The 27376-nt window shown below is 45.1% G+C and overlaps 1 protein-coding gene across 2 annotated transcripts in view; it reads right to left on the bottom strand.

The window, feature by feature from the left end:
• XPOT (exportin for tRNA) overlaps positions 1 to 27376 on the bottom strand; it is a 464061-nt gene that overhangs the window by 348922 nt on the left and 87763 nt on the right. For both annotated transcript variants that reach the window (XM_085653409.1, XM_085653408.1), the window contains exon 5: positions 24625 to 24694. In XM_085653409.1, coding sequence (XP_085509535.1) covers positions 24625 to 24694 — 70 coding nt within the window. The remainder of the gene's footprint in view (positions 1 to 24624; positions 24695 to 27376) is intronic.

The raw sequence follows: 27376 nt of genomic DNA, 5'->3' as shown, positions 1-27376 counted from the left end.
TATTAAAGAGGCACAACACAAAATATTAATTACGAGATGTATTAGTGTAGGCAGAAATGCCAGAAAAACACTGAGAGGACTCTTTAAACAAGTACCCTTCACATCAGCTTATAACTATGCCCCCAAATCTAAAGCCGAAAGGATCAGACACAGTTCGCACACATCCCCTGACCAACATGCGCCATTACTCCTAGTGCAAAATGTGATATAGTAAGCGAATAAATGCATGGGGGGGGGGGGTCTCCATTCTCATAATCAACCGCTTGATAGCCATAATCTATTGCGAGACTGAGGGTTGAAGTATGATGTATATGTGCATCTATTCTGTTTTCCAGTGAGTTTAACGTTTACATAATGAGATGCAACCACCAGATAATTAAGGAAAACAGCAATTGTCACGAATATGCTTAAAGATTTAAGACTTGAATTTACAGGAAGTCATAACAGATAAAGAGTGCAACTGAACCTAAGAAATAGGTTACTATCCTTTTATTCGTGTTACAATAAATATATTCACTAGAAAACTTAGTGTCATTTTTCTGCAGAAATGCTTTTCGCCCCAGACTCTGCTTGCAAGCCTGGTGCTTTTTCAAAGCTTAGTTAGATACAGAAGGTCCCTAGTTTTTGGGATCGCCTTGATATAAATCTACGTCTAATTGAGCGTCACGGGCTTGGTTGTTAAGTTCTTAACTTATTATGAATCTGTTAGAACTAGTCATGCATTAGCACGTTGGTATTCAATTGAGAGTAATGCAAGTAGTGTTTAAGTTGTCAGAGTTGCTTTTGCTGTTTGTCCTCTCCTCACAGGCAAGGCTCCACACATGGTACCAGAAGGTAAAAGAGAGTGTGGTACAGAATGGCACAGTGTCAGGTGCTGCTCTGGGCGCCACGGAAGCAGCGTATGGAATGGGACAGCACTTGGCCAGATACTGCAAGGTGCCACGGAGCAGCTCACGTGGAGCTGTCCAGCATAAAATGCCTCATGCAGTCAGGCCCGACAGTCTTAATGGGTGTCCTACGATAAGTCGCTCCTCACAAATGCACCGTGGAAGTTACCAATGTATCTCATCCAATTTTCAAAACATGTCTCCAAGAAAAAGTCCTCCACATATACACAACTTGAGTGACAGATGGACAGTCAAACTTACAAGACAAGAGGTATATTGGAGGCACAGGAATATACATCATATTCCCATAAAAGGATAATGTGCTCCAGTCGCTGCACTTTGATTGCAAAGAGGACAAACAGAAGTGCAAAATATGCAGAATTAGCAGCACTCGTAATAGCTTTAACACATGCCACATATATAACACATAAAACACTGTCACTGACTCAGACTCTGTTTTTCGAAGTTGTACAGTCTACCTCAATGATTGGGCCCCACCTTAGGATTCCGACGTTCAGACAGGGGCTAGTCAAATATGGAAATATTTATACACTACTCCACTTTGACATGGTTAATGAGAGAAAAATAAAAAAACAATCAACGCAAAGGTCCTTTTGCAGCAGAGTATACAAGGGCAGATACCCTCGCTGCAGAAGGAGCCAAGCGAGGGCTAACTTTCACACAAGAGAACAGCCACATAAACATGCACCAGAATCACGCCTTCACGCAAGCCTAATCTAAACAGCATACCACAGAAGAAAAGTTTCAAATGTTGAGAGAGCTGAGCTGCACAGCAAAGATGCTGACATCACAAAACGTCTAGGAAAATAACATACAGGACAAGCATTTGCAATGCAATAGGTCACGCATTTATGCGAGTTTGAGCTATTGACATTGCAAATAGCAAAGCCTTTTATTTTTGTTTTTAAAACATAAATAAAAGGCATTGCCATTTATAATGCCATTAGCTTAAACTCGGGTAACTGCGAGACCTATTGCATTGCAAAAGCTTGTTTTTGCTGGTGCTGCCATTGATGCGGCCTTGGGGGGCTGTGCGCTTGGTCTTCCGGATTTGCTGCTGGTCGCATCTTAGTGTGGATTTGAACATCTTTGTCTGCAGATTTTGGCTCACTCTCCATGTGTGCTCCAGTTGCTTCCAGTGTCGTTTCGTCAGCCTGAGTAGGCGACAGTCATATAAACTTTCACTGGAGCACAAGCTACAGAATGCAAATGTTGCTTTGAAAGGCTGTGCACTTCAGCTGGCACTCGCTGTGTTAGCATCAGTGATGGTGAAAAACAATTTAAATCTGTTCTTTCCCATGTTGTCCAAGTACCTCTCACTGTAAATCAGTGACTAAGGAAATACATGAGTCTGTAACGGACAGTGTTTTGTGAATGCGATTTCTATAACTTTGTATGTGCGTGAGTACAGATGTGTGTACACACACACACGTGCACAAACACCCTTCACGATTGCCCATTATAGATGGCTCCACCAATTATATTTGTGGCCAGTTGCATCTCCTTCCCCTGTCCCCAAGCCCCTAGAAATCACTTCTAGAGATACCACTGTGGCGGTCAACATCTGCGCTGTTTCAGGTCCAAATCCCACTGAGGTCTACTCTGCCTTTCATCCTTCGGAGGTCCATAAAACGAGTGCTCTGTCTTTTATGCGAGCGTAGCTCTGCAGCACCGTTTGTAAAGCGCCTAGGCAATTTGGAAAGAGTGTTTCGTGGCCCGTGGGAGTTTCGAGTATTAATAAAATGCCCGTGGGTATTGAAAAGTAGTATGGTGACTCGCACGTGCAGGGTCCTAGATTCCTTCCCACTGGCCTTTATCTTAGCATGACATAAGTCGCCTAGGAGCTTCGTACAATACAGGGCACGGGTCCTAATGTTGGCAGGGCTGTTACAGCCTTTCATCCTTCCACTGTCATGTGGTTGCCATTTCGTTACGGAACAGCCTACCTATTATCTAAGTGTGCAACCACATTCCGGTTTGGCGATTACTCTTCTGCTATCAGAGACGCACAAAGGAGCTGTCACATTCCGGACCCTAATGAGTCACTCAGGAAGAAGAGGGGGAGCAGTGGGAGCCCCCTGCGAGGAGACGCAAGCAGGGCTACTGTACACCCTGGCGGGGGCTGAAACCATTCACTTTTGTGACGGGCCGGTGCGTGTGTATTGTGGGGGGTTAGGGAGGTGGGGGCATTGGGGGATTACACAGCAGGTGTCGACTCCCCAAAAGAAGATAATATGAAAAGAATAGGCTTTCTTTACTTTGAATAATATAACAACCACCCCGCCACCAAACCCCTCCCCCCCCCCCCCCCCCCGACTCCTTTCACCCCAAATCATTTATGTAGTGCTTACAGCAGGGCTGAGCGCCAGTTAGATGCCAGGGCCGTGGAGGAGGCTCAGCCGGGTTGGGAGGAGAGTGACGGGGTTGGGGGGGCAGTGGACTGTACTCCAACCGTTGCTGCTAGATGTAAACTTTTGTTGTTTGATGGTCTGAAGTCAGTCAGGGACAGCAGAGCTTGTATAATCTTAAACCGAGGCGGTCTTTCCACTTTGTGTTCACTGCGGTTGAACGCTCCCTGCTGACCCGGCTCATAACAGACCGTGGGACCCTGGCAGGGAGGCTGCATGAGGGTCTATGCCCATGTCACCGTCTGACAGCAGCTCCAGGCCTTGTAAATGTGCAAGGCCACTCCATCTCCCAGGTTACTCATCACAATTGACAACAAGCCCTTGTGACGTAGCACGTAAGGATCAAGTGCGCCCGCCGTAAGGCATGCCTTGCTCTGCGCATGGCGCTTGTGTGGTATGGGTGTTTGTTACTCATCACAATTGACAACAAGCCCTTGTGACTTAGCACGTAAGGATCAAGTGCACCCGCCGTAAGGCGTGCCTTGCTCTGCGCATGGCGCATGTGTGGTATGGGTGTTTGAGTACACAGCTGACAGTTGGGGCAGGTTCAGAGACCCGACTATAGCGGACCTGACACTAGGAGCAGTGGAGAGGGCTTGGGAGCAGTACCGGGGCAAGTCAGATCACTGTAATGGATCGAAGGAGGTAGCACCTGGGAAGCCTTCACAGCAGCGAGAAAAAGACACTACTGCCGCCATGTACGGGCACTTGGACCCGCAGCGCTCCCCGTCCCGGGGTTTTAACTGCATCGTCCAGACCTGCAGCGCCAATGTACAGGAGCCGGTAAGTGGGGCATGCTGTACGTGTAAAGCGCGCCGAGCTTGGAGCGTGCGTGCGCATTAAAAAAAAAGTTGCGAGGCTTGCGAGGACGGAAGGGGGACAGGAGATGTGCACATCACATGTCTGTACGTGCGCGTTCACAACCTCTAGTCAGCCCTGCACGTGCCCATCTCCTGTCTCCCTTCCGAAGCAAGTCAGTACGAGGTGTGTGCGCGTTAGGCAGCCGCGGATGCGGTGAGGGGGGTCGGCAGCGGCGGGGTGTGTGCGCGCGCGTGTGTCTGTGTGTGTGCGTCTGCGCAAGCGCGTCTCAGAAGCACGTCCACAGACCCCCGACCCAAATTGCTGCGCGTGCCCCAGTCTGTCTCCCTTGAGAGGCATCTCGGCGTGGCCTTTGGCCAAACAAACATCTAAGCTATGGACATAATTTAGAATTGAGTGGTAATGGAAAATTCTTGAATTTTTGTAGGATGTGCTAAATCCGTAGGATAATACACCTGTTGAATTTCCACGGTCTATGGGCAGAGTGACCAAGCAACTAAGCAAAAAAGGTCATTATCACAGCATGCCGACAGGCGCCCCACGCTGCAGACCTATAATTAACTCAGCAGGTCTTCCGGAGAGGAGCACTCAACGCGCAAATGCTGTTCATGTGAAGCGCGTTCACAGACAGCAATCACAAATCACAACACTCTGTGCGTGCCAGCAGGTCTTCCGGAGAGGAGCACTCAACGCGCAAATGCTGTTCATGTGAAGCGCGTTCACAGACAGCAATCACCACAACCACAACACTGCGCGTGCCCCAGTCTGTCTCCCTTGAGAGGCATCTCGGCGACAATAGGTCTCGAGAGCGAGACCTAAAAAAGGAAGAAGTGTCTCTCCTATGGTGAGGTGCAATGACACTCAAATGTACTGTGTAAAATATGGGTGGACAGAACAACAATACTACATCCCCTACAGACCGCAGAGTTCAGGAAAAGTACAGAGTATGAATTACAAACTAAAGAAAGGAATGACAAAGGGGACTGACTCACATTAGAAGATGCACTGCCACATGTTCTATCAATCAGGGAATTGTAAAGGGCGCTACTCACCCGTGAGGGTCTCAAGGCGCAGTTTTTTCTATGAGAAGAAACTGATGCAAACGACACAAGAGATACATGTGCATGTGGTGCAGTCCTTGATAACACCTTGCTAGGCAAAGTTATAAGAGGGAAATGCAGAATGTTGCCCTGTGCATAATCCACAGACAATCATAACACTTCTCATTCCCAACGGCTGCCTGTGATAGTCCCCTAAGAAGTACAAACAAAGGGGCATCCATAGTATACAAATAACACACCCCAGCAATGGTATAGCGATGAGTCCGTATATCACGGACAAAGCCAGTCACAATAAGAAATGTTACCTCCACTTTAAAGGCAGGTAACAAAGGAGAAAAGGCAGCAAACTTTAGGCAAAAAGCAAAATAAAAGGCTTAAAAAAGAAAGGCTTTTAATAGGTAGCATCGACCCGCAACATTTCTTCTGCTTTTAGACAGGATTCATCTGACCACAATGAATGCCAAGTATCAACACAGCCTACCTGCCAAAAGCATACAGTGTACAGCAAACCCAGTCATAATCCACATCACAATGAAAGGACACAGTCACAGGACAAGCCCAAGGACTACATTGCAATTCGGGTCACACACCACAAAAGTTATGCATTGCCTACTGATGTTGTCCTTGTCTAGACCACTGGATTTATGAAAGGTTCAGGCTAGCCCAGCAGAGCTGAAGAGAGGGACATGCAACTGTTTATCATCTTTACTAAGGTAGGAACGGGCTCGTATTTAGCTCTGATTCATCTAAGTGTTGATGAGGTGCAAACTCTACAGACGGTCTTACAGCACGATGGATCAATGTTACTAATTGTAAGGAACCTATAGCGGTAAAAGATGGCTTTACCTCTCACCCTCAGCTACTGGTCCTGTGAACACTCACAGAAATTTTGATTTTTCAGACTGTAGATGTGTTTGTAGCCATGGCAATGGCCAAGGCTGACAGGTATCACCTATTCTATAGAAAATGTGTAGCTAATCATAACAAGGCAGTGTATACACCAGTATGCTTTACAGTCAAACAATGGGCAAATAGGGAACAAGAGTAATCTGCATTTGAGAATAGCTAACAGGAGTTCTGAGGTGCTTTGAACGAGTACAGCAAAAGAGTGAGGTGCAAGCAAAAATAACAATGCAACCAATGACTCAATAACTAAATATACACATGGCTTGGATGTATGGCCAGATAATGATAGTAAGCATGAGGGAGCAGAAAAATGCATCTTTTAAGTTAGGGCAACTACACGTACCTGCTGCTTTTAATTTTTCTATGTTTAACATGCCTAATAAAAGGAGATATTTACAACAAGTATGAGAGAGGGAGCTGCATATTACATTACATCAAATAACTAATCACAAAGTAAAATGGAATTAAGAAGAGTTATGGAATGCACTTGATATAGAAGGTGTTATTGCCAATTCAACAGGTCTTGTAAGTGAAAGTAAACAATTTGGCAGAAGGACGACGGAAGGCAACAGATATTCAGCTGTTTGCAAGCTAACTACACTTGAACCAACAGTTTTTGAGAAACGTCAGACAACACGATATAGACACAACACAGCATGCCGTAAGGGAAGAGAGTAGCAAACTGAAGAGATGCATGAACTGCTCCTTGCACCAAAATGAGGTACATTGTGCACAGAGTCCAGGCAAACCCCAAGGGAATTACAGAGGCAGAAATGACCCCCTAAATGCTCTCCTTTGTGGTACTGGGACGAGCAGTTAGGCGCTGAGTTTCCTGCCAAAAAGCTATTGAAAACATTTTATTGGGAACAGGTAAATCACAGGGTGTGGGGTGCTTCCACTTCCCCCACGATGACCAGCCGTTTTTTAGAGGCAAAGGTCACACCCCTTCTAGAACCTTTTTGGGATTTGATTACATCACCAAATGATAGGAAACTCTATTTCCAACTTAGAGCAGGTTCCCTCCCACTTAGGGCTCTAACTTTTGGGTGGTTTGGTGGAAGCACATGTACCTGCCCTGTTTGTGGCGCCAAAGAAGAAACCATTGGCCATTTCTTGTTCGTCTGCCCTGCATATGCTGCTCCCAGACGTCATTGGCTCTCTCCTCTATGTAAACTACTGGGCACAAGGAGTTCTGTTGTAGCTATCAGAATCCTACATACAAGCACCCTACCAGTTCATTCAATAGGCCTAGCCAAATACCTGGGGTGGGCATGGTCTCTTAGACTAAAAGCCCTTCGTTGCACTGAGAAGGCATTTAGGTAGGCCCCTAAATTTCTCCATCATTTGTTTGTCATCCCCGTTCTAATTACTGTTTTTACTATTGATGTGTATGGTTCATCATTTTGTCTGCTTCAATGTTTAATACTTCTCTTATCTACAATTTTTATCTATTTATTGGAAAGATTTTATGGAATTTAGAGATTGTGACATTTTATAATTGTGTTATTGTTTGTGTCTTGTATGAATTATTCTTTTTAATTCGAATAAAGACTATGATGATGGTTAGGCATATCAGAGGGTAGTGCTAAGCATTTATTGCATACACAAAGGCAGTAAATGAGACGCACTCAAAGAAATTCGACACCAATTCATAAAAATAACACATATTTTTATTTAAATTTAGATACCAAGATAATTGGAATCAGAGAAGTACTTTTTGAGTTATTAATTTATACAGTTCTCAAAAGTTGAGAGTGCATTTTTCAGGAACGGTAATGCTAACCTATAGGGAAAAACATGTACTGCATTCGGGCACTCTACAGCAACTTACAGGATGGTTCTCCAGGACTTTAGGGGAGTATGTGGCAAGATCCAAGGCCACACCAGCAGGTCACCTCGGGAGCTCTGGGGCGTTCGGGTGCAGAGGTGTGCTAAGGCATTGGGTGTCCCATTCACTTCAACTGGGAACAGTCCAGTTGAAAAGAGGCTGTAAGCTGGGACTGGGGGATCAGTCTGGGGGAACCCACAGGGGGTCTCAACCCTTGAGATCTTCAGGCATGCAGAGACACCCTTGGTCCACTGGGCTATGGGGCTCGGGTGAATTGGTGTCTTTTGGCATCGGATCTGGTGCTAGAGTCTCTTGAGGCTGCAGGTGGCGACTGGAAGTACAGTCTGGACAAACCCAAGGGAGAGCTGAGCTCTTGAGGGTCTGGAGACCCCGTTGGCACCCTCACCTCCCTTGGACAAGGGCTGTGGAGTGCCGGTGCATAGATACTTTGAGGCTTCGGGTGGTGGCGGTCACAGACTCACTCTTAGCCTTTGTCTCTGCTACAGAGTGGCAAACAGGACAGCTGGGCCACTCTCGATGTGGGTCTTGCTGTCCCTGAAGTCCCTCGACATGCAGGTCAGTCTTCCACGGCATTGGTGTCTGGACTCGGCACAACAAGCCTTGCTGCTGCAAGGGGTCCAATACCCCATGTATTGGCACTGTGTGGCTCCGGTTGGTCCTAGCATCTCCACACTTGGAGGAAAAATGGATCTGACCTGTAGGAGCATTGCTACCTATTTCTTAGCGGCTGCTGCGTCGGTAGTCTCAGTGAGCGGCAGGTCGGTGAACTGGGGTCTTGTTTCTTTGGTGCCTGTAACTACAGGGGAGTAGCTCCTCTACTCCAAGGGAGTTCCTTTGGCAATTTGCAAAACACTGGCAGCTCTCCTGGTTTCTTGAGGTCCGCATAGCGGCAGTACAAGACAGTTGCTACACGAGGATCGGGTGCAGCAGACAGGCTTGGTGCCAAGTCAGTCGTGCGCCTCGGTTCTCGGGCCAGCAGTCTTCTTTGTCCACTCCTTCTTTTGTGTCCAACAAAATCTCAAGTCCTGGTATCAGGGAGTCCCCTAAATACTCAATTTAGGGGTGTTAAGGGGAGTGAGGGGTAGTAGCCAATAGGCTATTAACCCCTGGGGTCACTACACCCCCTAGATGAGCACTTCCCTTGGGGAGTGGGCATCACTCTGTCCCAAAATTCCCAATTCCACCACACACAAGATGGTGGAATTTCAAAATTTGTATTCACTTCCAGCTGATCACCCTAGAGGTGTGTCCAGCCTGCCAGTGCAACACACCTCCTGCATAGGGAATATGCTACTTACCAGTATGCATCTGTTCTTGGCATGTAGAGCTGCAGAGTTGTACACTTAGCATAGGTCGCCATCTGGTGTTGGGCCCGGATGTTTGCAGTTTGTTTTTCTTCTTGGACCGTCTTTGGAAGTCACGAGTTTGGTGACTCCTCCTTCGGTCCGTACTGCGCATGGGCTTCGGCTCCATCCTCAGATTGTTTTTCGCCAACAGGGAAATGATGGAGCGTAGTAATAACAGTGAGAAACCCATGTGTGTTGTATCTAAATAAGATGGACTGGAACGGATACAGGTAGCCGGGGAGGCGGGTGGGCGTGTACAACTCTGCAGCTCTACATGCCAAGAACAGATGCATACTGGTAAGTAGCATATTCCGTTCGAGGCATATGAGCTGCAGATTGTACACTTAGCATAGATTATATAGCAGTACCCAACCTTAGCGGCGACCACCGGTATCCGTTGCAGCTGTTTGAAAGAGTGTTTTTAGTACAGCCTGGCCCACCCTAGCTTGCTGCTGGGAATGCACATCTACACAGTAGTGTTTTGTGAATGTGTGCGGTGTAGACCATGTGGCTGCCTTGCATATGTCATCTAAGGGTATATTCCCTAGAAAAGCCATAGAAGCCCCTAACTTTCTTGTAGAGTGGGCTTTAGGGGGAACAGATAATGTTCTCTTTGCCTTCTGATAGCAAATTTGTATGCATTTTACAATCCACCTAGCTATCCCTGATTTTGAGATGGGGTTGCCTTTATGTGGTGGAGAAAAGGAAACGAACAACTGTTTGGTCTTCCTGAAGGGTTGCGTTCTTTGTATGTAATATAGCAACGCTCTTTTCACATCTAGTGTGTGTAAGGCCCTTTCCGCAACAGATTGGGGTTGCGAAAAGAAGACAGGTAATTCCACTGATTGATTGAGGTGGAAGGGGGTAATGACTTTGGGCAGGAACTTCGGATTAGTTCGAAGTATGACCTTGCTGTGATGCATTTGTATGTAAGGTTCCTGTATGGTGAACGCTTGTATTTCACCAACCCTTCTAAGGGAAGTGATAGCTACAAGGAAAGCTGTTTTCCAGGTGAGAAATTGTAGCTCACATTTGTGCATTGGTTCGAAGGGCGGACCCATTAGTCGTGTAAGGACCAAATTTAGATTCCATACAGGGGAGGGTGGTGCCCTGGGAGGAATTACTCGTTTGAGGCCTTCCATGAAGGCTTTAATAGCGGGCACTCTGAAGAGTGACAAATGCTGTCTGTTTTGTAGATAGGCAGCGATCGCTGCTAGGTGTAGGCGTATGGATGAATACGCCAGGTTACACCTGTGAAGATGGAGCAGATAGCATATGATGTGTTGTATGGATGCATCTAGAGGGTTGATTGTATTGTTACGGCAGTACATTACAAATCTTTTCCACTTTGCGGCATAGCATGCTCTAGTGGTAGGACGTCTGGCTTCCATGATGATGTTCATGCAATCAGGGGGAAGGTTAAGGTACCCGAATTCTAAGATTTCAGGAGCCAGATCGCCAGGTTGAGCTGAGCTGGGTCCGGGTGCCTGATTTCTCCATGGTTCTGGGTTAGGAGGCATGGGGAAAGGTGCAGTTTTTGATGTGGTACCACTGATAGTTGTAGTAGCGTGGTGTACCACGGCTGTCTGGCCCACGTCGGAGCTACCAGAATGAGTGTGAGGGAGTGCTGTTGTAGTTTCCTGACCACTAATGGAATTAGTGGGAGAGGTGGAAAGGCGTATGCAAATCTGCCTGACCAGTTCATCCATATCGCATTGCCCTTGGACAATGGGTGTGGGTATCTGGCGGCGAAGCTTGGGCATTTTTTGTTTTCGTGGGTGGCGAAGAGGTCTATTTGAGGATGCCCCCACTGTCGGAAGAATGGGTGAAGAACTTGTGGATGCAGTTCCCATTCGTGTAGTTGTTGAGTCTGTCTGCTGAGCAGATCTGCTATGGTGTTTTGTACGCCTGGAACATGTTGTGCCAGGAGAAAAATGTTTTGGGGAATTGCCCATCTCCATATGCTCTGGGCTAAGCGGGAGAGCTGGGGAGAGTGTGTCCCCCCCTGTTTCTGTATATAATACATCGCAGTCATGTTGTCTGTGCGAATGAGGACTGCTTTGCCTGAAATCTGCTTTTGGAAAGATTTTAGGGCTAGAAAGATCGCCAAAAGCTCCAGATGGTTGATGTGGAGCGTTTTTTTGCTGTGGCGTCCATAGACCTTGCATTGTGAGGTGTAAGAGGTGCGCTCCCCAGCCGGAGAGCGATGCGTCCGCTGTTAGAGTCACTTGGGGAACCGGGTCCAGGAACGGCCGTCCCTTGGAAAGGTTTGTGGTGTTCCACCACTGCAGAGAGTGATGTGTGCGGCCGTCCACCAACACCAGATCCGTCAGCTGACCCTGGGCCTGGTTCCACTGTTGTGCTAGGCACTCCTGAAGTGGACGCATGTGGAGTCTTGCATGGGGCACTATGAAGATGCAAGACGCCATCATCCCTATGAGCTTCATAAACACTCTTGCTGGTAGAGAGTGTTGAGGAAGGAATATTTTGCGTAAGGCTAGAATGCTTGTGATTCTGGCTGAGTTTGGATAGGCAATACCTTTTGAGGTGTCCATGGTGGCCCCGAGATATTGCTTTGTGTGAGATGGTATGAGGTGGGACTTTTGGTAGTTCACCGTGAAGCCTAGCTGATGAAGCAGTTGGATGGTGCTGTTTGTATGTTGCACGCATTGGTGGTAGGACGCGGCTTTTATGAGCCAGTCGTCTAAGTAAGGGAAGACGTGAACATGTTGACGTCTGAGGTGTGCTGCTACTACTGCTAGGCATTTGGTAAACACCCGTGGTGCAGTGGTGACCCCGAAGGGGAGAACCTTGAATTGGTAATGTTGCCCGTCCACCACGAACCTGAGGTATTTTCTGTGAGAGGGGTGTATTGGAATGTGAAAGTACGCGTCTTTCAGATCCAGTGTTGTGAGAAAGTCTCCCTGGGAGAGGAGTGGGAGGACTTGTTGTAAGGTGACCATGTGAAAGTGGTCTGAATGTATGTAGGCATTTAGAGGCCGGAGATCCAGAATGGGTCTGAGGGTCTCGTCTTTCTTTGGGATTAAGAAATATAGGGAGTAGACCCCTAGATTTCGTTGATTGTCGGGTACCTGCTCTATGGCGTGTTTCTGGAGGAGCGAGAGTACCTCTTGTTTGAGCAGTGTGGAATGCTCTTGGGACATTGGACGGTGCCTTGGTGGGATATTGGGTGGGGTAGATGTTAGCTCGAGGCAGTACCCTGACCGAATGATTTGGGTCACCCATTTGTCCGATGTTATGGACTCCCATACGTGGATAAAATCTTGTAGTCTGCCCCCGACCGGAGTGGAATGGTCTGGGGGGAGCGAAGGGGAGTCATTGTGCGGGTGGGGTGGCAGAACGGGTATTGTTGGTTTTGCCCCTGCCCTTATTGTTGTTGCCTCTGTAACCACCTCTTTGGTTGCCCTTTGAAAAGGTATTTTGAGGAGGGGATTTGTAGGAGGTAGAGGCATTATCGGTGGAGGAGCCTCTACCTGTGCCTCGAAAGGACGAGCGTCGAAAGGAACGCTTAGAGGCTTGGGTCTGGAGCGCTCCCATAGACTTCGCTGTGTCTGTATCTTTCTTCATTTTTTCGAGCGCTTCGTCTACCTTTGGGCCAAAGAGTGTTTGCTGGTCAAAGGTGTGATTAAGTATTGATGTCTGGACCTCAGGCTTGAACCCTGATATCCTGAGCCAGGCATGGCGTCGAAGCAGGACACTGGTGTTTATGGCTCTAGAAGCAGTGTCTGCTGCATCGAGGGCACACTTAATGGAGGTGTTTGTGATTAGTTTGCCCTCCTGTATCAGGTCATGAGCTTGGCGTTTGTATTTCTCTGGAAGGTGCTGCATAAGAGCCTCTAATTCATCATAGTGTGCTCTATCATATCGCGCAAGCAGTGCTTGTGTATCTGCAATGCGCCACATGTTTGCAGCCTGGTAGGCGGTGCGTTTACCAGACGCGTCCAGAAGTTTAGATTCCTTGTCTGGTGGTGGGGCATCTCCTGAAGATTGGGAGTTAGCCCTCTTTCTAGCTGTGGAGACAACTAGGGAATCTAGAGGAGCAGGGCCCTTGATGTATGCAGGGTCTGTGGGTGCCGCCTTGTACTTCTTCTCTATTCTAGGGTTTAGTACTCTGGCTCTGACAGGGTCTTTGAATACCTCTGTAGCGTGCTTGGTGACACCCTTAAGCATGGGTAAAATAGCAGTGGAACGATCTTGTAAATCAAATGTATCCAGTAGGAAGTCTTCTTCCACTGGTTCCGTGTGCATGTCCACCCCATGGTAGTGTGCTGCTCTCTGCACTAAATGGTGAAACCCTAAAGAGTCCTCTGGAGGAGACGGCCTTGATGGGTATAGGTCGTCTTGAGGTACATTGGGTACATCAGGGTTATTATAATCCTCCCATGGATCTGGGGTCCCTGGTGGAGTGGGATCCATTGGGGCGTCCCCTGGGTCATTGTCCGGGTCCCCGTCATCCGGGTCTGGGGATGGGGCCGGATCGTAGTGAGGTAAAGGTGGAGGGGGTGGTGGTGGGAGGGGGGGTGGCAGTGGGGAGGGTACTCTAAGGGGAGAAGTAGCTGAGTCCCTCTTTTTGGGTGGAGGAGGAGGAGCCGGAGCCTCAAGGCGACGCTTCTTAGTAATCACAGTCAAAAGGCCAGTCTTTGGATCTCTGGACAAAGTCTTTTGTAAAGGGTCTGGTGTAAACAGAGCCAATGGCGCCGAGTCGTCTGTCGGCACCGGCGATTTCGGAACCGGAGGTTTCGATGTTCTGTGTACGCCCTGCTTTTTGGAGGTCTCCGTGTGTTTCGGCGTCGAATGCTGTTTCGGCGCCGGAGCGTCGGTGCCGACCGATTTCTGTTTGTGTTTGGTCGGCGCCGAGTGTCCAGGCTTCGGCACCGGTGGTTTCGGAGTCGAGCTGGATTTTGCAGGCTTCGGTGCCGAGTGGTGTTTATCGGCACCGGGCGTCGGCTGGCTCGATCCCGAGCTGCCGTGAGACTTTGAGTGCTTCGACACCGGGCCCGAAGGTGGGGTGATCGAGGCTTTGGTTTTGGTTTTGCCCAGGCCGGCAGGCGAGGGAGTAACCGGAGTCTCTTTGGTTTTCGGTGCGGGGCTGGGAGGGGGCATTGTACTCACGGCCCGCTGTCCTGGTGTTACGTCCTCCAGGTCGGAGTCGTCGGCCTCGGAAGCGCTGACGATGTCTTCTCCCAGTTCGGTGTGTGTCTGCCCCGAAGCTTCGGCGTCGTCTCCGAAGATGTCCGGTGGAACTGTCGAGGATGAGTGCGCCATGGTGCGTCGAGCCTTTCGATCTCGGATCGTTTTCTTCGATCGAAAAGACTTGCAGGCGGGGCAGTCTCGAGCCTCGTGTTCCGGAGAGAGGCAAAGGTTACACACCTGATGGAGGTCGGTGTGGGGAAATTTAGACCCACATTTTGGGCACTTTTTAAACGGAGTCCTTTCCATCGGCCGGGACCGGAGTCGCGGAGGGCCCGAAGGCCGGTGTCGATGTACGGGATGGAAAAAGTGCCGCTTCGAGAGATGAAGATGATGAAGGAACTCGAAGAATCGAGGATTTTCCGTCGAGGCTGGAACCGTAGAAGTTCGAAGCCGGAGTACGAAGGATCACATCCGAGCCCGATGGCGGAAAAAAACAATCTGAGGATGGAGCCGAAGCCCATGCGCAGTACGGACCGAAGGAGGAGTCACCAAACTCGTGACTTCCAAAGACGGTCCAAGAAGAAAAACAAACTGCAAACATCCGGGCCCAACACCAGATGGCGACCTATGCTAAGTGTACAATCTGCAGCTCATATGCCTCGAACCTAATGTTCCCACCTATCCTGGTGCCAGATAGACCAGGGCAGAGGGTGGCGTTTCCTCTGTCTGGGGAAAGCCTTGGGTTGCATATCAAAGGTGGCAAAAGCCTCCTGCCTAGATATGATGATTTGCCAGCCTTCCTGGGGAAGGAGGTGATCACACCTCTCCCTAGAGTAGGCATTGTTTCTGTCCTCTGAGAGCAGAGCTCTCACTTCCTAGCGGATCAGAAACACGTCTGTAGTGGCAGGGTGGAGTGGACCAGTCAGCCAGCACACTAGAAGGCTAGTAGATTTCAGGGGTACTTCTAAGGTACCCTCTGGGTGCATGTATTAATACATCCATCACTGGAATCAGTGTAGGATCATATGTTTCAGTGAAGCCACTATGTAGCTGGGAAACTTGTTTTGACCAGTGCCCAGTACATACTTTAAGATGGCTTCCCTGCTCACTTGCAATTTCTAGTAATAAAACTAGACATCACAGGGGCTCATGCAGATATATCCTCACATAAAATATAATGAACCCTGCCTTTGGGCTCAAAGGCATGCTGTAGAGGTGACATATATATTATATGCAGTTACTTTGGCAGGACACACAGGAGTGTGTCATGTCATGTTTTCACTCATGGTTTGCACCAGGTCACACAGCCTGCAACGGCAGTCTGTGTGGAATTTGTGTGTGGGTCCTTTAGGGTGGCATAATATATGCTGCAGACTTTTGAGACCCTCTTTAGCACTCATGCCCTAGGTACCTGGGGTACCGTATAGTAGAGACTTACAGGGATGCTAAAGTCCTCAGCCAATTGGAGCACAATTAGAAAACACCTTTCGTTGGGGGAAGAGCACTGGCACGGAGGTCTGGTTAGCAGGCCTCCTTGCACTGTCAGAATCGAAAATCAGCATCCAGTAGCTAAAAAGGGGGCAAAAAGTGGGGGGACTAATGCAACAAAGGCCCAGTTTCCCACACTTCTTGACCATTATATATAAGGACAATGAAAACAAACAACCTTTATTAAATGTATTCAAAGAGAATTTGTTTGAGCCAATCCAGAAAGCTGTGTTCAGTGTGCCTCAAATAAGTTGGGGTAACCAATCATTTAAGCGAGGGAAGTTTTGGGTCAGGCCATAAGACGTTTATAATAAATCTGTCTAAGCATCTGAAAAGTGGTCTGGTTGGCTTACGTAAGCCATCACCTCACTATATGTCATAAGTACATTGAAAATTGCACATCTATGTTTCTTTCTAGTGCAGATCTGTCTTGTTACCTTAGTAATGATAACAGGAGGGAGTCATAAAATAAAGGTCAGGAAGAACAGACTGGAAATGAAAAATTTCTTGAAGGGGTAAGAATAGCATATTATACTGGCAAAGGTTATAAACAATAGACTATGTTAATGGCCATAAAAAATGTGTATATATTTAAAATAGACTACAACATGTGTAAAGGTCAAACATGAATGTATACTACCAACAAGTCATCTTGTATCCCCTTCCATGTGCATTGCTATTCCTATGTGCACTATATTTCTACTCCATACGACATACCTCTGTACAAGCACTAGCACAAACAAATATATTCATGTTTTATACAGGCTCAAATATCAGCTGTAAATGAACAGAACCCAAGCCTGTGAAATCACTCCTTCGTTAACCAGGAGCAGTAAATCAGACAACACATTCTACAAAACCCATACTCTCTTGCCGGACAGACAGTAAAGCAGGACTGCTGTTCGACAATGAAGGATAAACCGGATACAGTCATGAGCTTCTTGTAGTAGATTATTTCATAGTTTGAAGATTCAAGGCAATTCCTAATTGGGTTCCTGCTACACACAGTTTGGAAATAGAAAGGACTCTTAAAGGACAAAAGGTGAACATATTACAGATACAGAGTGTTCTAGGGTTATCCTTACAAACCTATGAATGTGTGGTGTTGTGCACAGCAGGGAGAGTTTTGACATTTGCTGAACATCATGTTACGCTTACAAAAAACCTGACCTGTATACTTTTAACCTCTGCAAATGCTTTTCATTATTGGGAAGTGACTCTTGCTGTACTGCATTAAGTCCCTGGGACTACGGTGAAATAACACATGGAGACCTATACTGTAGGCATTTTCACTGATAATCAGCTTGTTCAATTCAAATGGGGATACATGGGTTTATAGCCCAATCCATGCGGGGATCCAGATGAGGTTTCTCAGGAGAGCAGGATTGAAACCAGTCCATTGTTTTTTCTGCCCACCATGCAAACTCATATAGGAACAAGCCTACTGCAGATCAGCCTTCTTCCTGTTCCAACAGAAGAGTTCAGCCCAAACTAATAGGTCCCCTCTGATCGTCAACACAAGCAACCCCAGACCAGTTTCACCTAGTTAAGCTAGGTCAGTGAGGAATAGCTTGAGTCGGCAAAGTGAACACAGCCCAGACCCATTTCAGGGTTTACCCATGATGAAAAATAATGTACTGGAACTTGGCTATAAGTGATCACCAGTGGGTGAGGTTAATTCAAGCATTCCTTCCATCACTTTGTTGTAAACTCTATTTTAATCAGTGGTAGTATAGATGCCGTAACAACTGGCAATTAACATGGCCTAGAAGTCAAAAACAGGTTGCAATGCAGTTCAGAAACGTGGTTGTTTACTTGAATGAATAGAATTTACGGAGCAAGATCTTTTTGTGAGCATTAAGACAGTGGGGAAAGTGCTGTACGGGTTTACCCACATCCAAGACAGTAGCTACCCACAGAACGATGACAGTCTAAGACAGGGAGGAATGTGGTCCAAAAATAGAGAGACAGGAGAGGCCTAGAAAAGACAATGCTCTACAGAATCCGCCCAGGAGTGAAGGATGAGCAAATTACCAAGGGTAAGATTTTACAAACTCCACGAATTAGCTTGATGGGTAAATCACTGAACTATTTAAAACACAGGCATCTATGCACAAAGTAGCATAGGGATTCGTAGGAGTATAGGAGACCACTGTGGCCTCACGTAAAGCCAAATTGTTGTTTGAATTTGATTTGTTTTAAACTCTAAAGTTCCCTTTTGTTTTAAAACTGATTCTTACCTGACTGATTGGGATTAGTTAGCTCCGTGACTCAGCCATATACCGGGCATACTTCCGGGGGGCTCGCCCAGTGGGGGCGGCCCATCAGCAAAGCTGGAGGAGGAGTTTAGCTGCGATCCGGCCACTTCATGCCAGTCTCAGCACGGGGGGGGGGGGACGTGCGCAGTGGGCACGCCAAGGGCAAGCCCGTCTATGCCCATTCGGAGCCAGGGGCCAGTCACTATGCCCATTTTCTGAATTATACCTCGCAAGAACTTGAGCAATTCCACTCCACAAAGCTTCATCTGAATCCTCATACAGGGGACAAACTGATTCATTTAAATACCATGAAGCTTAGGGACGCTTTTCCTGAATTTCATAAGCGCCCCCCTGCCAGGATAGTCGCACAAAGGCAACACTGCCAGGGAACACATAATCTAAAAATCACGTATTTAAACACACGCTCCCTAGTTAAACATAAACTGGATATTTTCCATCTTCTAGACTCTACAAAGCTGGATATTCTTCTACTAACTGAAACCTGGCTTACCCCTCAATCAACTCTGGACATTTTGACGGCTCTCCTAAATAATTACTATATCCTGCAGGCAAACCGACCAGTCAATAAAAAAAGTGGTGAGGTAGCTGCCATAATTTGTAAAGATCTCAACTTTACTAGACTTACCATCTTAGACATATCCTTAGTAGACAGTCTAGTTATCAAACTAGATTCAGCCTCTGCACCTTTTGTCTGTGTACTGCTCTATAGACCCCCCCCCCCTCCCACCCGAGAATATGCCGCTCTTACCTCAAAAACTGGGTGAACAGATGGCCCATTTAACTATTAATTACGCAAACTTTTTGCTCATTGGCGATTTTAATTATTGGGCCAATGACATGGAGGGCAGACCACGTTCTGCTGAAATGTCGGATCTACTTAATGGGCTGAATTGTATTCAGCATGTAAAATCCCCTGCACACATTAAGGGACATATTTTAGACCAAATCTGGACATCAAATCTTGCAATTACCGATCTGACAGTGTCCCCATGCACTTGGTCTGACCATTTCTTGATAAAATTTGTGAGTAGTAATGTAATCACAAGTAAACCTTCAGACAAAGGAAGTTTGAAGGCAAGGAAATGGAATAATGTCAATATTAATGCTTTTTGCAAAACACTGACGGATACAGCTCCCATTGATCAGCCATCTGTTGATCACAACCGGAGTACAGAAGCTATGACCGACTGGCTAACTGCAGCCAGTAATAAATATGTCCCTCTGAGGCGCAGAGATGGTTCTCGGACAACTTAAAGACCCAAAAACTGACCTTGCGCCAATTAGAAAGACGGTGGAGACGGAACTATTTTACAGATAAGAAAGTCCCCTACCTAGCTCAACTAAAGGATAAGAAAGCAATTCAAACCACTTAGCACTAAGGCCAGTTATTTTTCTGCGAAAATTATGATTTCCACTAACAAATCCAAAGACATATTTACTATTGTCAATGAACTATCCAACCCTGAGAATCACAATAAAACCAGCCCCATGCCAGTCACTTTGTAACTCACTGAACATTTTTTTCATTGATAAAATTGCTAAGATCAAATCCAGTATCAACGTAAGTCCTGCATGCGAGGCCTTGCCTACTGCCTCGAGGAACCTTACCTCTTTGCATCACTTCCCACTGATCAGCAGTGAAGGATTCCTGGAGCTTCTGGGGAAGGTTAAATCTTTTTCCCCCACAGACAGCTGTCCACCCCACATCCTTAAGGAAGAGCTTCTAAAAAAGCTACCATAGTCCCCCTCCTGAAAAAACTTGGGGCAGACCACTTGGACCTACTTAATTATTGCCCCATATCTCTGCTTCCTTATTTAACTATAATACTGGAATCCCACGTAGTGAAATGCTTATGTTCATTCATTGAACAATCACAGTTCCTTGACCCTCATCAAGCAGTATTTCGCCCATCTCACGCTACGGAGAGGGTCATTTTGTCGGTATTGGAGGAACTGAGAAAGAAAGCCGATAAGGGCACCCCTCAAGCCCTTGTGCGAATAGATCTTTATGCAGCTTTTGACACGGTGAACCATGGAATCCTGGTGGATCGGGTTAGAGACGCAGGACTCCAGGGGCCAGCCCTTGATTGGATTACATCCTTTCTGGTGGACCGTTCTCAATCTGTCCGTTTGTCTCACTTCACCGCTCCTGAGGTCAAGACCAATTGTGGAGTGCCACTGGGTTCGTCATTATCCCCGCATTTGTTCAACTTATATCTACTCGCTTTGGTCCGTTCCCTAAGGAAGTGGAAGGTAAACACCTTTAACTAAACAGATGACTTACAACTTATATTCACTATTAACACCTCACCCGGGTCTATCTCTGACTTCCAGACCACCTTGCTGTACATCAGTAACTGGATGAATAGCAACCATTTGAAGCTAAACCGGGACAAAGCTGAACTGATCTTGACTGGTGGCTCTCAGAATCCCTGGAACTCACACTTTTGGCCTACGGAGCTGGGTTGCCCTCCAGTGCCAGCGCCATCAACTAAGAGCCTCGGGGTCACAATAAATAATGATCTATCTATTCAGTCCCAGATCGCAAATGTAGTCTCTACCGGATTCCTTCAGTTAAGGAGGATCAGGGAGATTGGTAGATTCCTTACTAGAGATGCACTGGTGCAGGTTGTCCTAGCGCTGGTCATCTCTCACCTAGATTACGCAAACTCTTTATATCTCGTTTTACCTGCGTATCTAGTTAGGAAACTACAGCTGGTGCAGATCCAGGCTGCCAGACTCGCCACCACCCCTTATGAGGTAGGCTCCACTGGCTCCGAATATCTCCACGCTGCACCTTCAAAATTGGGTGCCTCGTTTTCAAATCCTTACAGAATGTGGGCCCTAAATTAGTCTCTAAACTTATCCAGAGACATGTACCCACACGTAATCTGAGATCAGCCCACTTGAATTTACTGGCCATTCCTTCCTATAAACGGAAGAGACTAGGCGGCAGCAGATTCACTGTGCTGGCTCCACACTTCTGAAATGCTCTTCCCCATGAAATCAGATCCTGCACAGACCTACCTGTATTCAGGAGACACCTTAATATGTGGCTCTTTGTCCAGGCTTACAAATAGATCTATCAGGGCTCAACTACTCCTATACTAGCGTCAAGAAACCAACTGGTGTACGTGCGCTTAATGAATAATTTTAACATAACAATGCTGTGGATGGAAATAGTTGTTAATGTCTAGATGGGGTGAAGGAGAGAGGAGTGCAGAAGGATAAGGTTTTAAGGGGTGAGAAGGGACATCCTGGCCATAGGCACCACCTTGCACTAATAGGCTAAATGTTTGAAAAACAAAGCCAAAGGAAGACACCATTGACGTATCCAACCTTTCCCTAGATAGCTGGGATAGACAGCTTGAGGGGAGAGGTATAGAGGAATTGGATGTAATCAGCAAAAGAAGCGCAACCATCCAAAGTTAGAGCACTGGAAAGAAAGAGACCCAGAGGTAAATGTGTGGGAGAAACAGGCACAGGTCACAATGCAAGAGGAATCAGCAGATTGATGGTAAGACTCATAATGGTACACATTGCCTAAGAGGAACTACGCAAAGAACTAAACAGTAGAATGGAAATATAGCACTACACAAGCAAACAATTTCAGCCTTCCCCAAACCCTTCGGTATCTGGCTACTTTTGGCCACGGGAAAATCAGGTCAGGTCTAAGAGCCAACAACGGAGAGCTTTCCCTGCAGTGTTTCTCTTTACATGTGATAATTCTCACTGTAACTGCATTGGTCATGAAGAAATGCAGTTCTTAGGAATGTGTTTTTTGTAAGTCAAGTAAAAGGTTATCAAATTAAAAAGATACTGAAAATAAAAAATAGAATAATTTCCTTCCCAGAGACTTCTGGTATTAGTTCTTGTTCACCTTTCTTTAAAACTGGAAGTGAATTGCCTGCACCAGCAGGCAAGATCAGGAAAGTTTCTTTAAAGTGAATGTGCACTCGTTAAAAGAATTTGAGCCCACTAAGTGGAAGAGTCGTTCATTAGCACGAGTTTCTCCTTCACTTTTTTGTCACCAACTGCCACATCCACATTCAAACATGTTTTCCAAGATTGCAGCATAATATATGCTAAATAAGGGGATGGATGGGAGAGAATTATGGAAGAGAAAAGGCTGAAAGTACAGGAAACGCCACAAACGTGATTTTTCCTTACATTGACATTCTAGTCTTCCACTGGGAACTGTTTCCACAGAATTTGACAGTGGTGGTTGATGGGGAAACATGGAGCAGGTAATACATTCAGCCAAAATGTTGCAAATAATTTCTTGCCTGCAAAGCTTCATTGTTAATAGAGGAGGCATCCATTGAATAATGCCTTTGAAAAAGCAAAACATATTTGGTTGGTCCATGTTGCTAAGCTGAGTAGGTCTGCTAAATGTATGGTCCCTCTTAGGAAGGCCTCGGACGCTTCCATAGCCTTTGTTCTGGTGGAATCGGCATAATATTTCAAAAAAGCACAACCTCCTCTGATTCCATCTATTGATATTATCCACACAGCAATAACAGCTTTAGTTGCTTTACTGACTGTTGAAAGACCCATTAAAGTAACATACTTGATGATGTCAGGAAACTCCAAGAACAGCAGTTATTTCCAGGTAAAGCTTTAGTTCACCAGAAACATACAGATTGTGTAATGAATCTTCACCTGTGGAAGCTCGAGAGTGCTGTTGAAAAACAGGAACAATTATTTCCTGATTAACATCAAAGTTTGTTGTCACCTCTGGAGTACTGGAAGGTTCGGCCTTAAAGACAACTTTATTTCTGTGCAAGACTATATGAAATTATTTTGAAAAAAAGCACTGGTCTAGGTTATTGGCACGAAATTTGAAGCATTCCAGGTTAGTAAGTGCATTTTAAAGGTTGCAATATTTTCTAGTTTCGAAGGGTCTCTGCATGACATAACCTTCATTAGATTAAGCTCCAGTTATGCAACAGGCTTTCTAACTAGATGATGGAGATGAAAGAATCCATCATAATTACGTCACAAGTCAATTTCTTTATTAAACAAAAATTACAGTGAGGTTTCATATAAGCCTCAATGGCTAACGATGATCTTTGCGGGAATAAACTAAATCCCTTCTCAGTTACATAAGACATAAATAAAGAGGTGACATCCTTTAATAGACACTTGAGAGGAATTAGTCTCTTTCCCAAGGGCCAGTCACAAAAGTAAAGCTTTTTAGTTCTGTAGCGTCTTCTTGTGGAAATCCTTTTAGCATCACACACAGCTATGCTTCTTCAGAGAACCTCTAATATGCACTCACAAGTTTTTCAGGAATAAGGCTCTCACATTCAGGAATGGTAGGGAAGGGTGATAAATCAGCACCTTTTCAAACTAAGAAATCAGGAACCTGACGAAATGTCAAACTGCCTGCCAAGAGAAGTACTGTAGATATTCCATGAACTAAAACGAACAAGGTCAAAAAGAAGAAAACTTAAAACTTTTTCTTACCATTTGCATCAGAAGGTCAAATTCCAGACATGGGGGGTTAGCTTGAGTAGCCTTTATGATGATTCTGGAAGTTCAGCGGAGCTTCACTACTTACTCCCAAAAGGGGGTCAGTCTGACATTTTAGAGTTTTGTGCTGTGGTTGCAGCATGGGAACTGATACTGTTTTAGAAGATAGTTACTTACCTATAACACTGGTTCTCTATCAAGAGTATCTTCATTTAATTTACAAACACTGAATATCTTCATCCAGGTGCAGGATTTACGGACATCGTTACAATGGAGAGAACTAACACTCCCCATAAATAAATAAAAACAAGCCCATACCTATAACCGGCAACACATAATTTACATTTTTCGTATCCTTTTAAAAAGGAAACATGCATGAAAAATATTTAAAGAAAGCTCATTATAGAACAAGGGATGGAGTAAACGTTAGAAAACAGCTTCACTGATACAGGTAATTTCTATATTTCCTATTTACAAAAGGAAACAAAATAACAGAAATGGCTCATTCAGCTTTTAGAAATCAAAAAAGATCACTGTCACCTTAAGGAAGCCCCTGGACCTTCTGTGGTATAGCATGAGGGTTGTCCATATTAATTGTTTATTTGCTGCTTATGAACATTAATGAAGATGATTTAATAAAGAGCCACATTTGTGCTATTTTTCAGCTTTAAAGTACTTTCTTTTTACTTTTTTTTTTTAGTGTTAAGAGCTTAAAATTTCAAAGAAGGATGCTAAGAGCCTTATTTCATGATAGTTGGAGTAATAGCACTCAAAACTCATCCTATTATAACTGCTATCTTACACTTCTGAAACATCGCAACGCGCAGCCAAATGATAAATCCATTGTCCTTAACAGAGTTAATAAAGTCGAGAGGGTTTTCATCCTTTAAAAACATTTTAAACGCACACATTATTTTGTAGAAAAAGATACCTGAGCTTGAAGCCAAGTGATTAGTGTTTCCCTAATTAGTTGCTGTTGGTTTTCAGTCAGTTCAGAATATCTGAAAGAAAACAGCATAGCAATTAAAACATTTGCTCTGATATATACGTTTTACATGAAAACAAAGGAAGCAGCCAAAAGTAGTAAACGCAAAGACCAATATTTTTATTAAAGCTCATTTGACTTTTATGGATCAGAGTCAGCTTACAGGAACATACATATGTATGTATGTGTGGATCAACACAACTGATGAATTCAATTTATGTGGTGACATCCATGATGTGTCAAGCAATAAAGACAGGGTCCCATTATGCAAAAAGCCCTATAACTGAGGAAGAACGGCTTCCCTTAATATAGTGAGACCTCTTCTATAAATCAAACCTTGTTTTAATAAAGATTCCTGTGATATACACACAGCTATTACTTTCAACAGAAAAGGGAATGTAATACAGTCTTAAATAGAGTTATAGGAAGGGCTAATGCTTTAACCAATTTTGGGGAGGCAATGGAATTAAATTTAAAAAACCTTGAGAGACCAATAGCGCGGGATGGAGCACCCACTCACTTCTCTGTAGCATACTAATCACTCTAAATATATTTATTCCTTTCTCGTGCCAACTGAGGCACATACCATGACAGACAAAGAAATAATTATAAGGTGTATATCTGATCACCTGCACATCGTTATGAAGATAAGTAAAGGTTGTAGAGAATCCAAGACCTGGGGCAGTGAGTGCACCCACAACATTTTGTCAACACAAATGTGATCAATACAGTTAAGACCTACACAAAAGAATACAATGAAAGTAACCAAGGATTGGTGGTCGCCAACATCGCCCCATAAAAGGCATTTAATTGTTCAGTTTGTATTGAAGTAAAATGTTTTTTCAGACAAATTCAAAAAGTTTAAAAGGAGCTCGAAGGATAATTTTTATTAATTTAATTGACTTTGACAACAGGTTATACACAAGAGCATGAATCAGATGTTTGCAATTAACAAAATAGTATCACATATATCTAGATCTTTCCTGTTTAGCTAAGGAGCGATGAATGTACATCACTGATCTAGTGTTCAAAGCAAACGTTAGTATACATGACACATCAACATCACCATGTACTTCATCACACCACATGTCTACAAACATTAGGGTAACTACAGGAAAGGCATACAAGTCAGCAAGTGCTTGGAGGGCGCCACAAGTGCGAGCGCCCTGAACAGAATTGTCTAATTAGGTGTTCGGTCCATGCTGGGAAATCCAACCTCGAAGGAATACTAGTTTCTTTAGGTTTCGTTCAAAAGAGAATGCCTATTGCAACTCTAGCTAGCATCAGCTGTCGGAGTCCAGTGACTTAGTTATAACCCAGTCATTGGACCTTGCACTACTTCATGATACGGAAGACACTGATGGGCTGAACAATTATACACAAGTATGAATAGACTTTGCTCTAGCAGTAGCGGAAATCTGCATTTGACGACACTGGAGGTACCCCCAAAAACTGAAGAAAGGAAAGAGGGTGTGATTCATTAATGAAATGATCAATTGCAAATTCAAAAGGAGATTTGGGTTTCTATAGTCATGGACTCTACAATGCTCACTTAAAGGGCATTATTGGTTAACCTCAAGTATGACTTTATGATTCATATTATTTTGAATGTGTTAAATAAAGCATAGGCTCAATCAGGGATTTTAGGATCCTAGTTACCTACAATATTTCTAAGGAGATATGGTAGAGATGTGAAATGCACTTTATAATGCACAATATGTATCACTGGTCTTTATTTTCTAGGTTTTGCAGATCTTGTTGCCACTGTACTGTTAAATAATAATTTATTATTTATATGAACCCCAAAGTAGAAGCCTATACAGAAATCACAAGAATTGGTGAGAGCAGAAACCAAACTGATTGAATTGGCCTTGGTATGGAGCACTCATGAGCACAAATTCCTACCACAGCTCACAAAAACAGATGTGCAAGCTAGTTATAGTCAGAGAATTAGTCTCTGGGTGAGACAAAGACTGTGGAAGTATTTGCACAACAGAATGCTCTGTGGAAGGCTTCAAGTACTGAGGAATAGAGTGGAAATCTAGAGTAATTCATCCTGGCTATTCCTACAAATAATTGGAACCATTTCAGTGGGTGGAATTTGAGGCACGCAATGTTGGAAGAACTGGGTAAAATATGGTCCAGAAAAGCTTGAAAGAGGGTCAACTACCAGGAGGTCTGAGAGAACAAACAATTACAGGTATTAAAAAGTAGGTTAATCTGTGTGAGAACAGGCAGTACTGTGCACAAATCTCATTAACCTCTCATTAATCAACATAGAAATGTAAATGCTGGTCAAATTATTCCAATAGAGTGATTAAGGCATTTCCAACACTTGCTGATGCTGAACCAGAGCAGCTTGAACCTGATGTAGAAAAAACATACAACTCTCCACTATGCAAGGGGAGCACATGTTTCGAATCCTCCTCATGACGATCCAACAGCTTTCCCAGGTGCATAGCACAAAGGTCAACCTTCAAACCCTGTCTTTCAGTGACCTCAGCAACATCTTCAATGCCCTCAAAGCCACCATCTATAAAGAGAATATCCTATGCTCATCCTTCATCAAAGCCCTCAATGAAGAAACTCTCTCACCCCTACTCACCTTCATCAATGCCACCCTTACTCAAGACATCTCCCCTGAAGATCAAAAGACAGGCAAGCTACACACTCCTAAAGATATACAACCTAGACCCTA

Source organism: Triturus cristatus, chromosome 4_1, assembly GCF_964204655.1.
Source record: "Triturus cristatus chromosome 4_1, aTriCri1.1, whole genome shotgun sequence".
Classification (NCBI taxonomy): domain Eukaryota; kingdom Metazoa; phylum Chordata; class Amphibia; order Caudata; family Salamandridae; genus Triturus; species Triturus cristatus.
The sequence above is the reverse complement of the archived record's forward strand: the minus strand, read 5'-3'. Positions and strand labels throughout refer to the sequence as shown.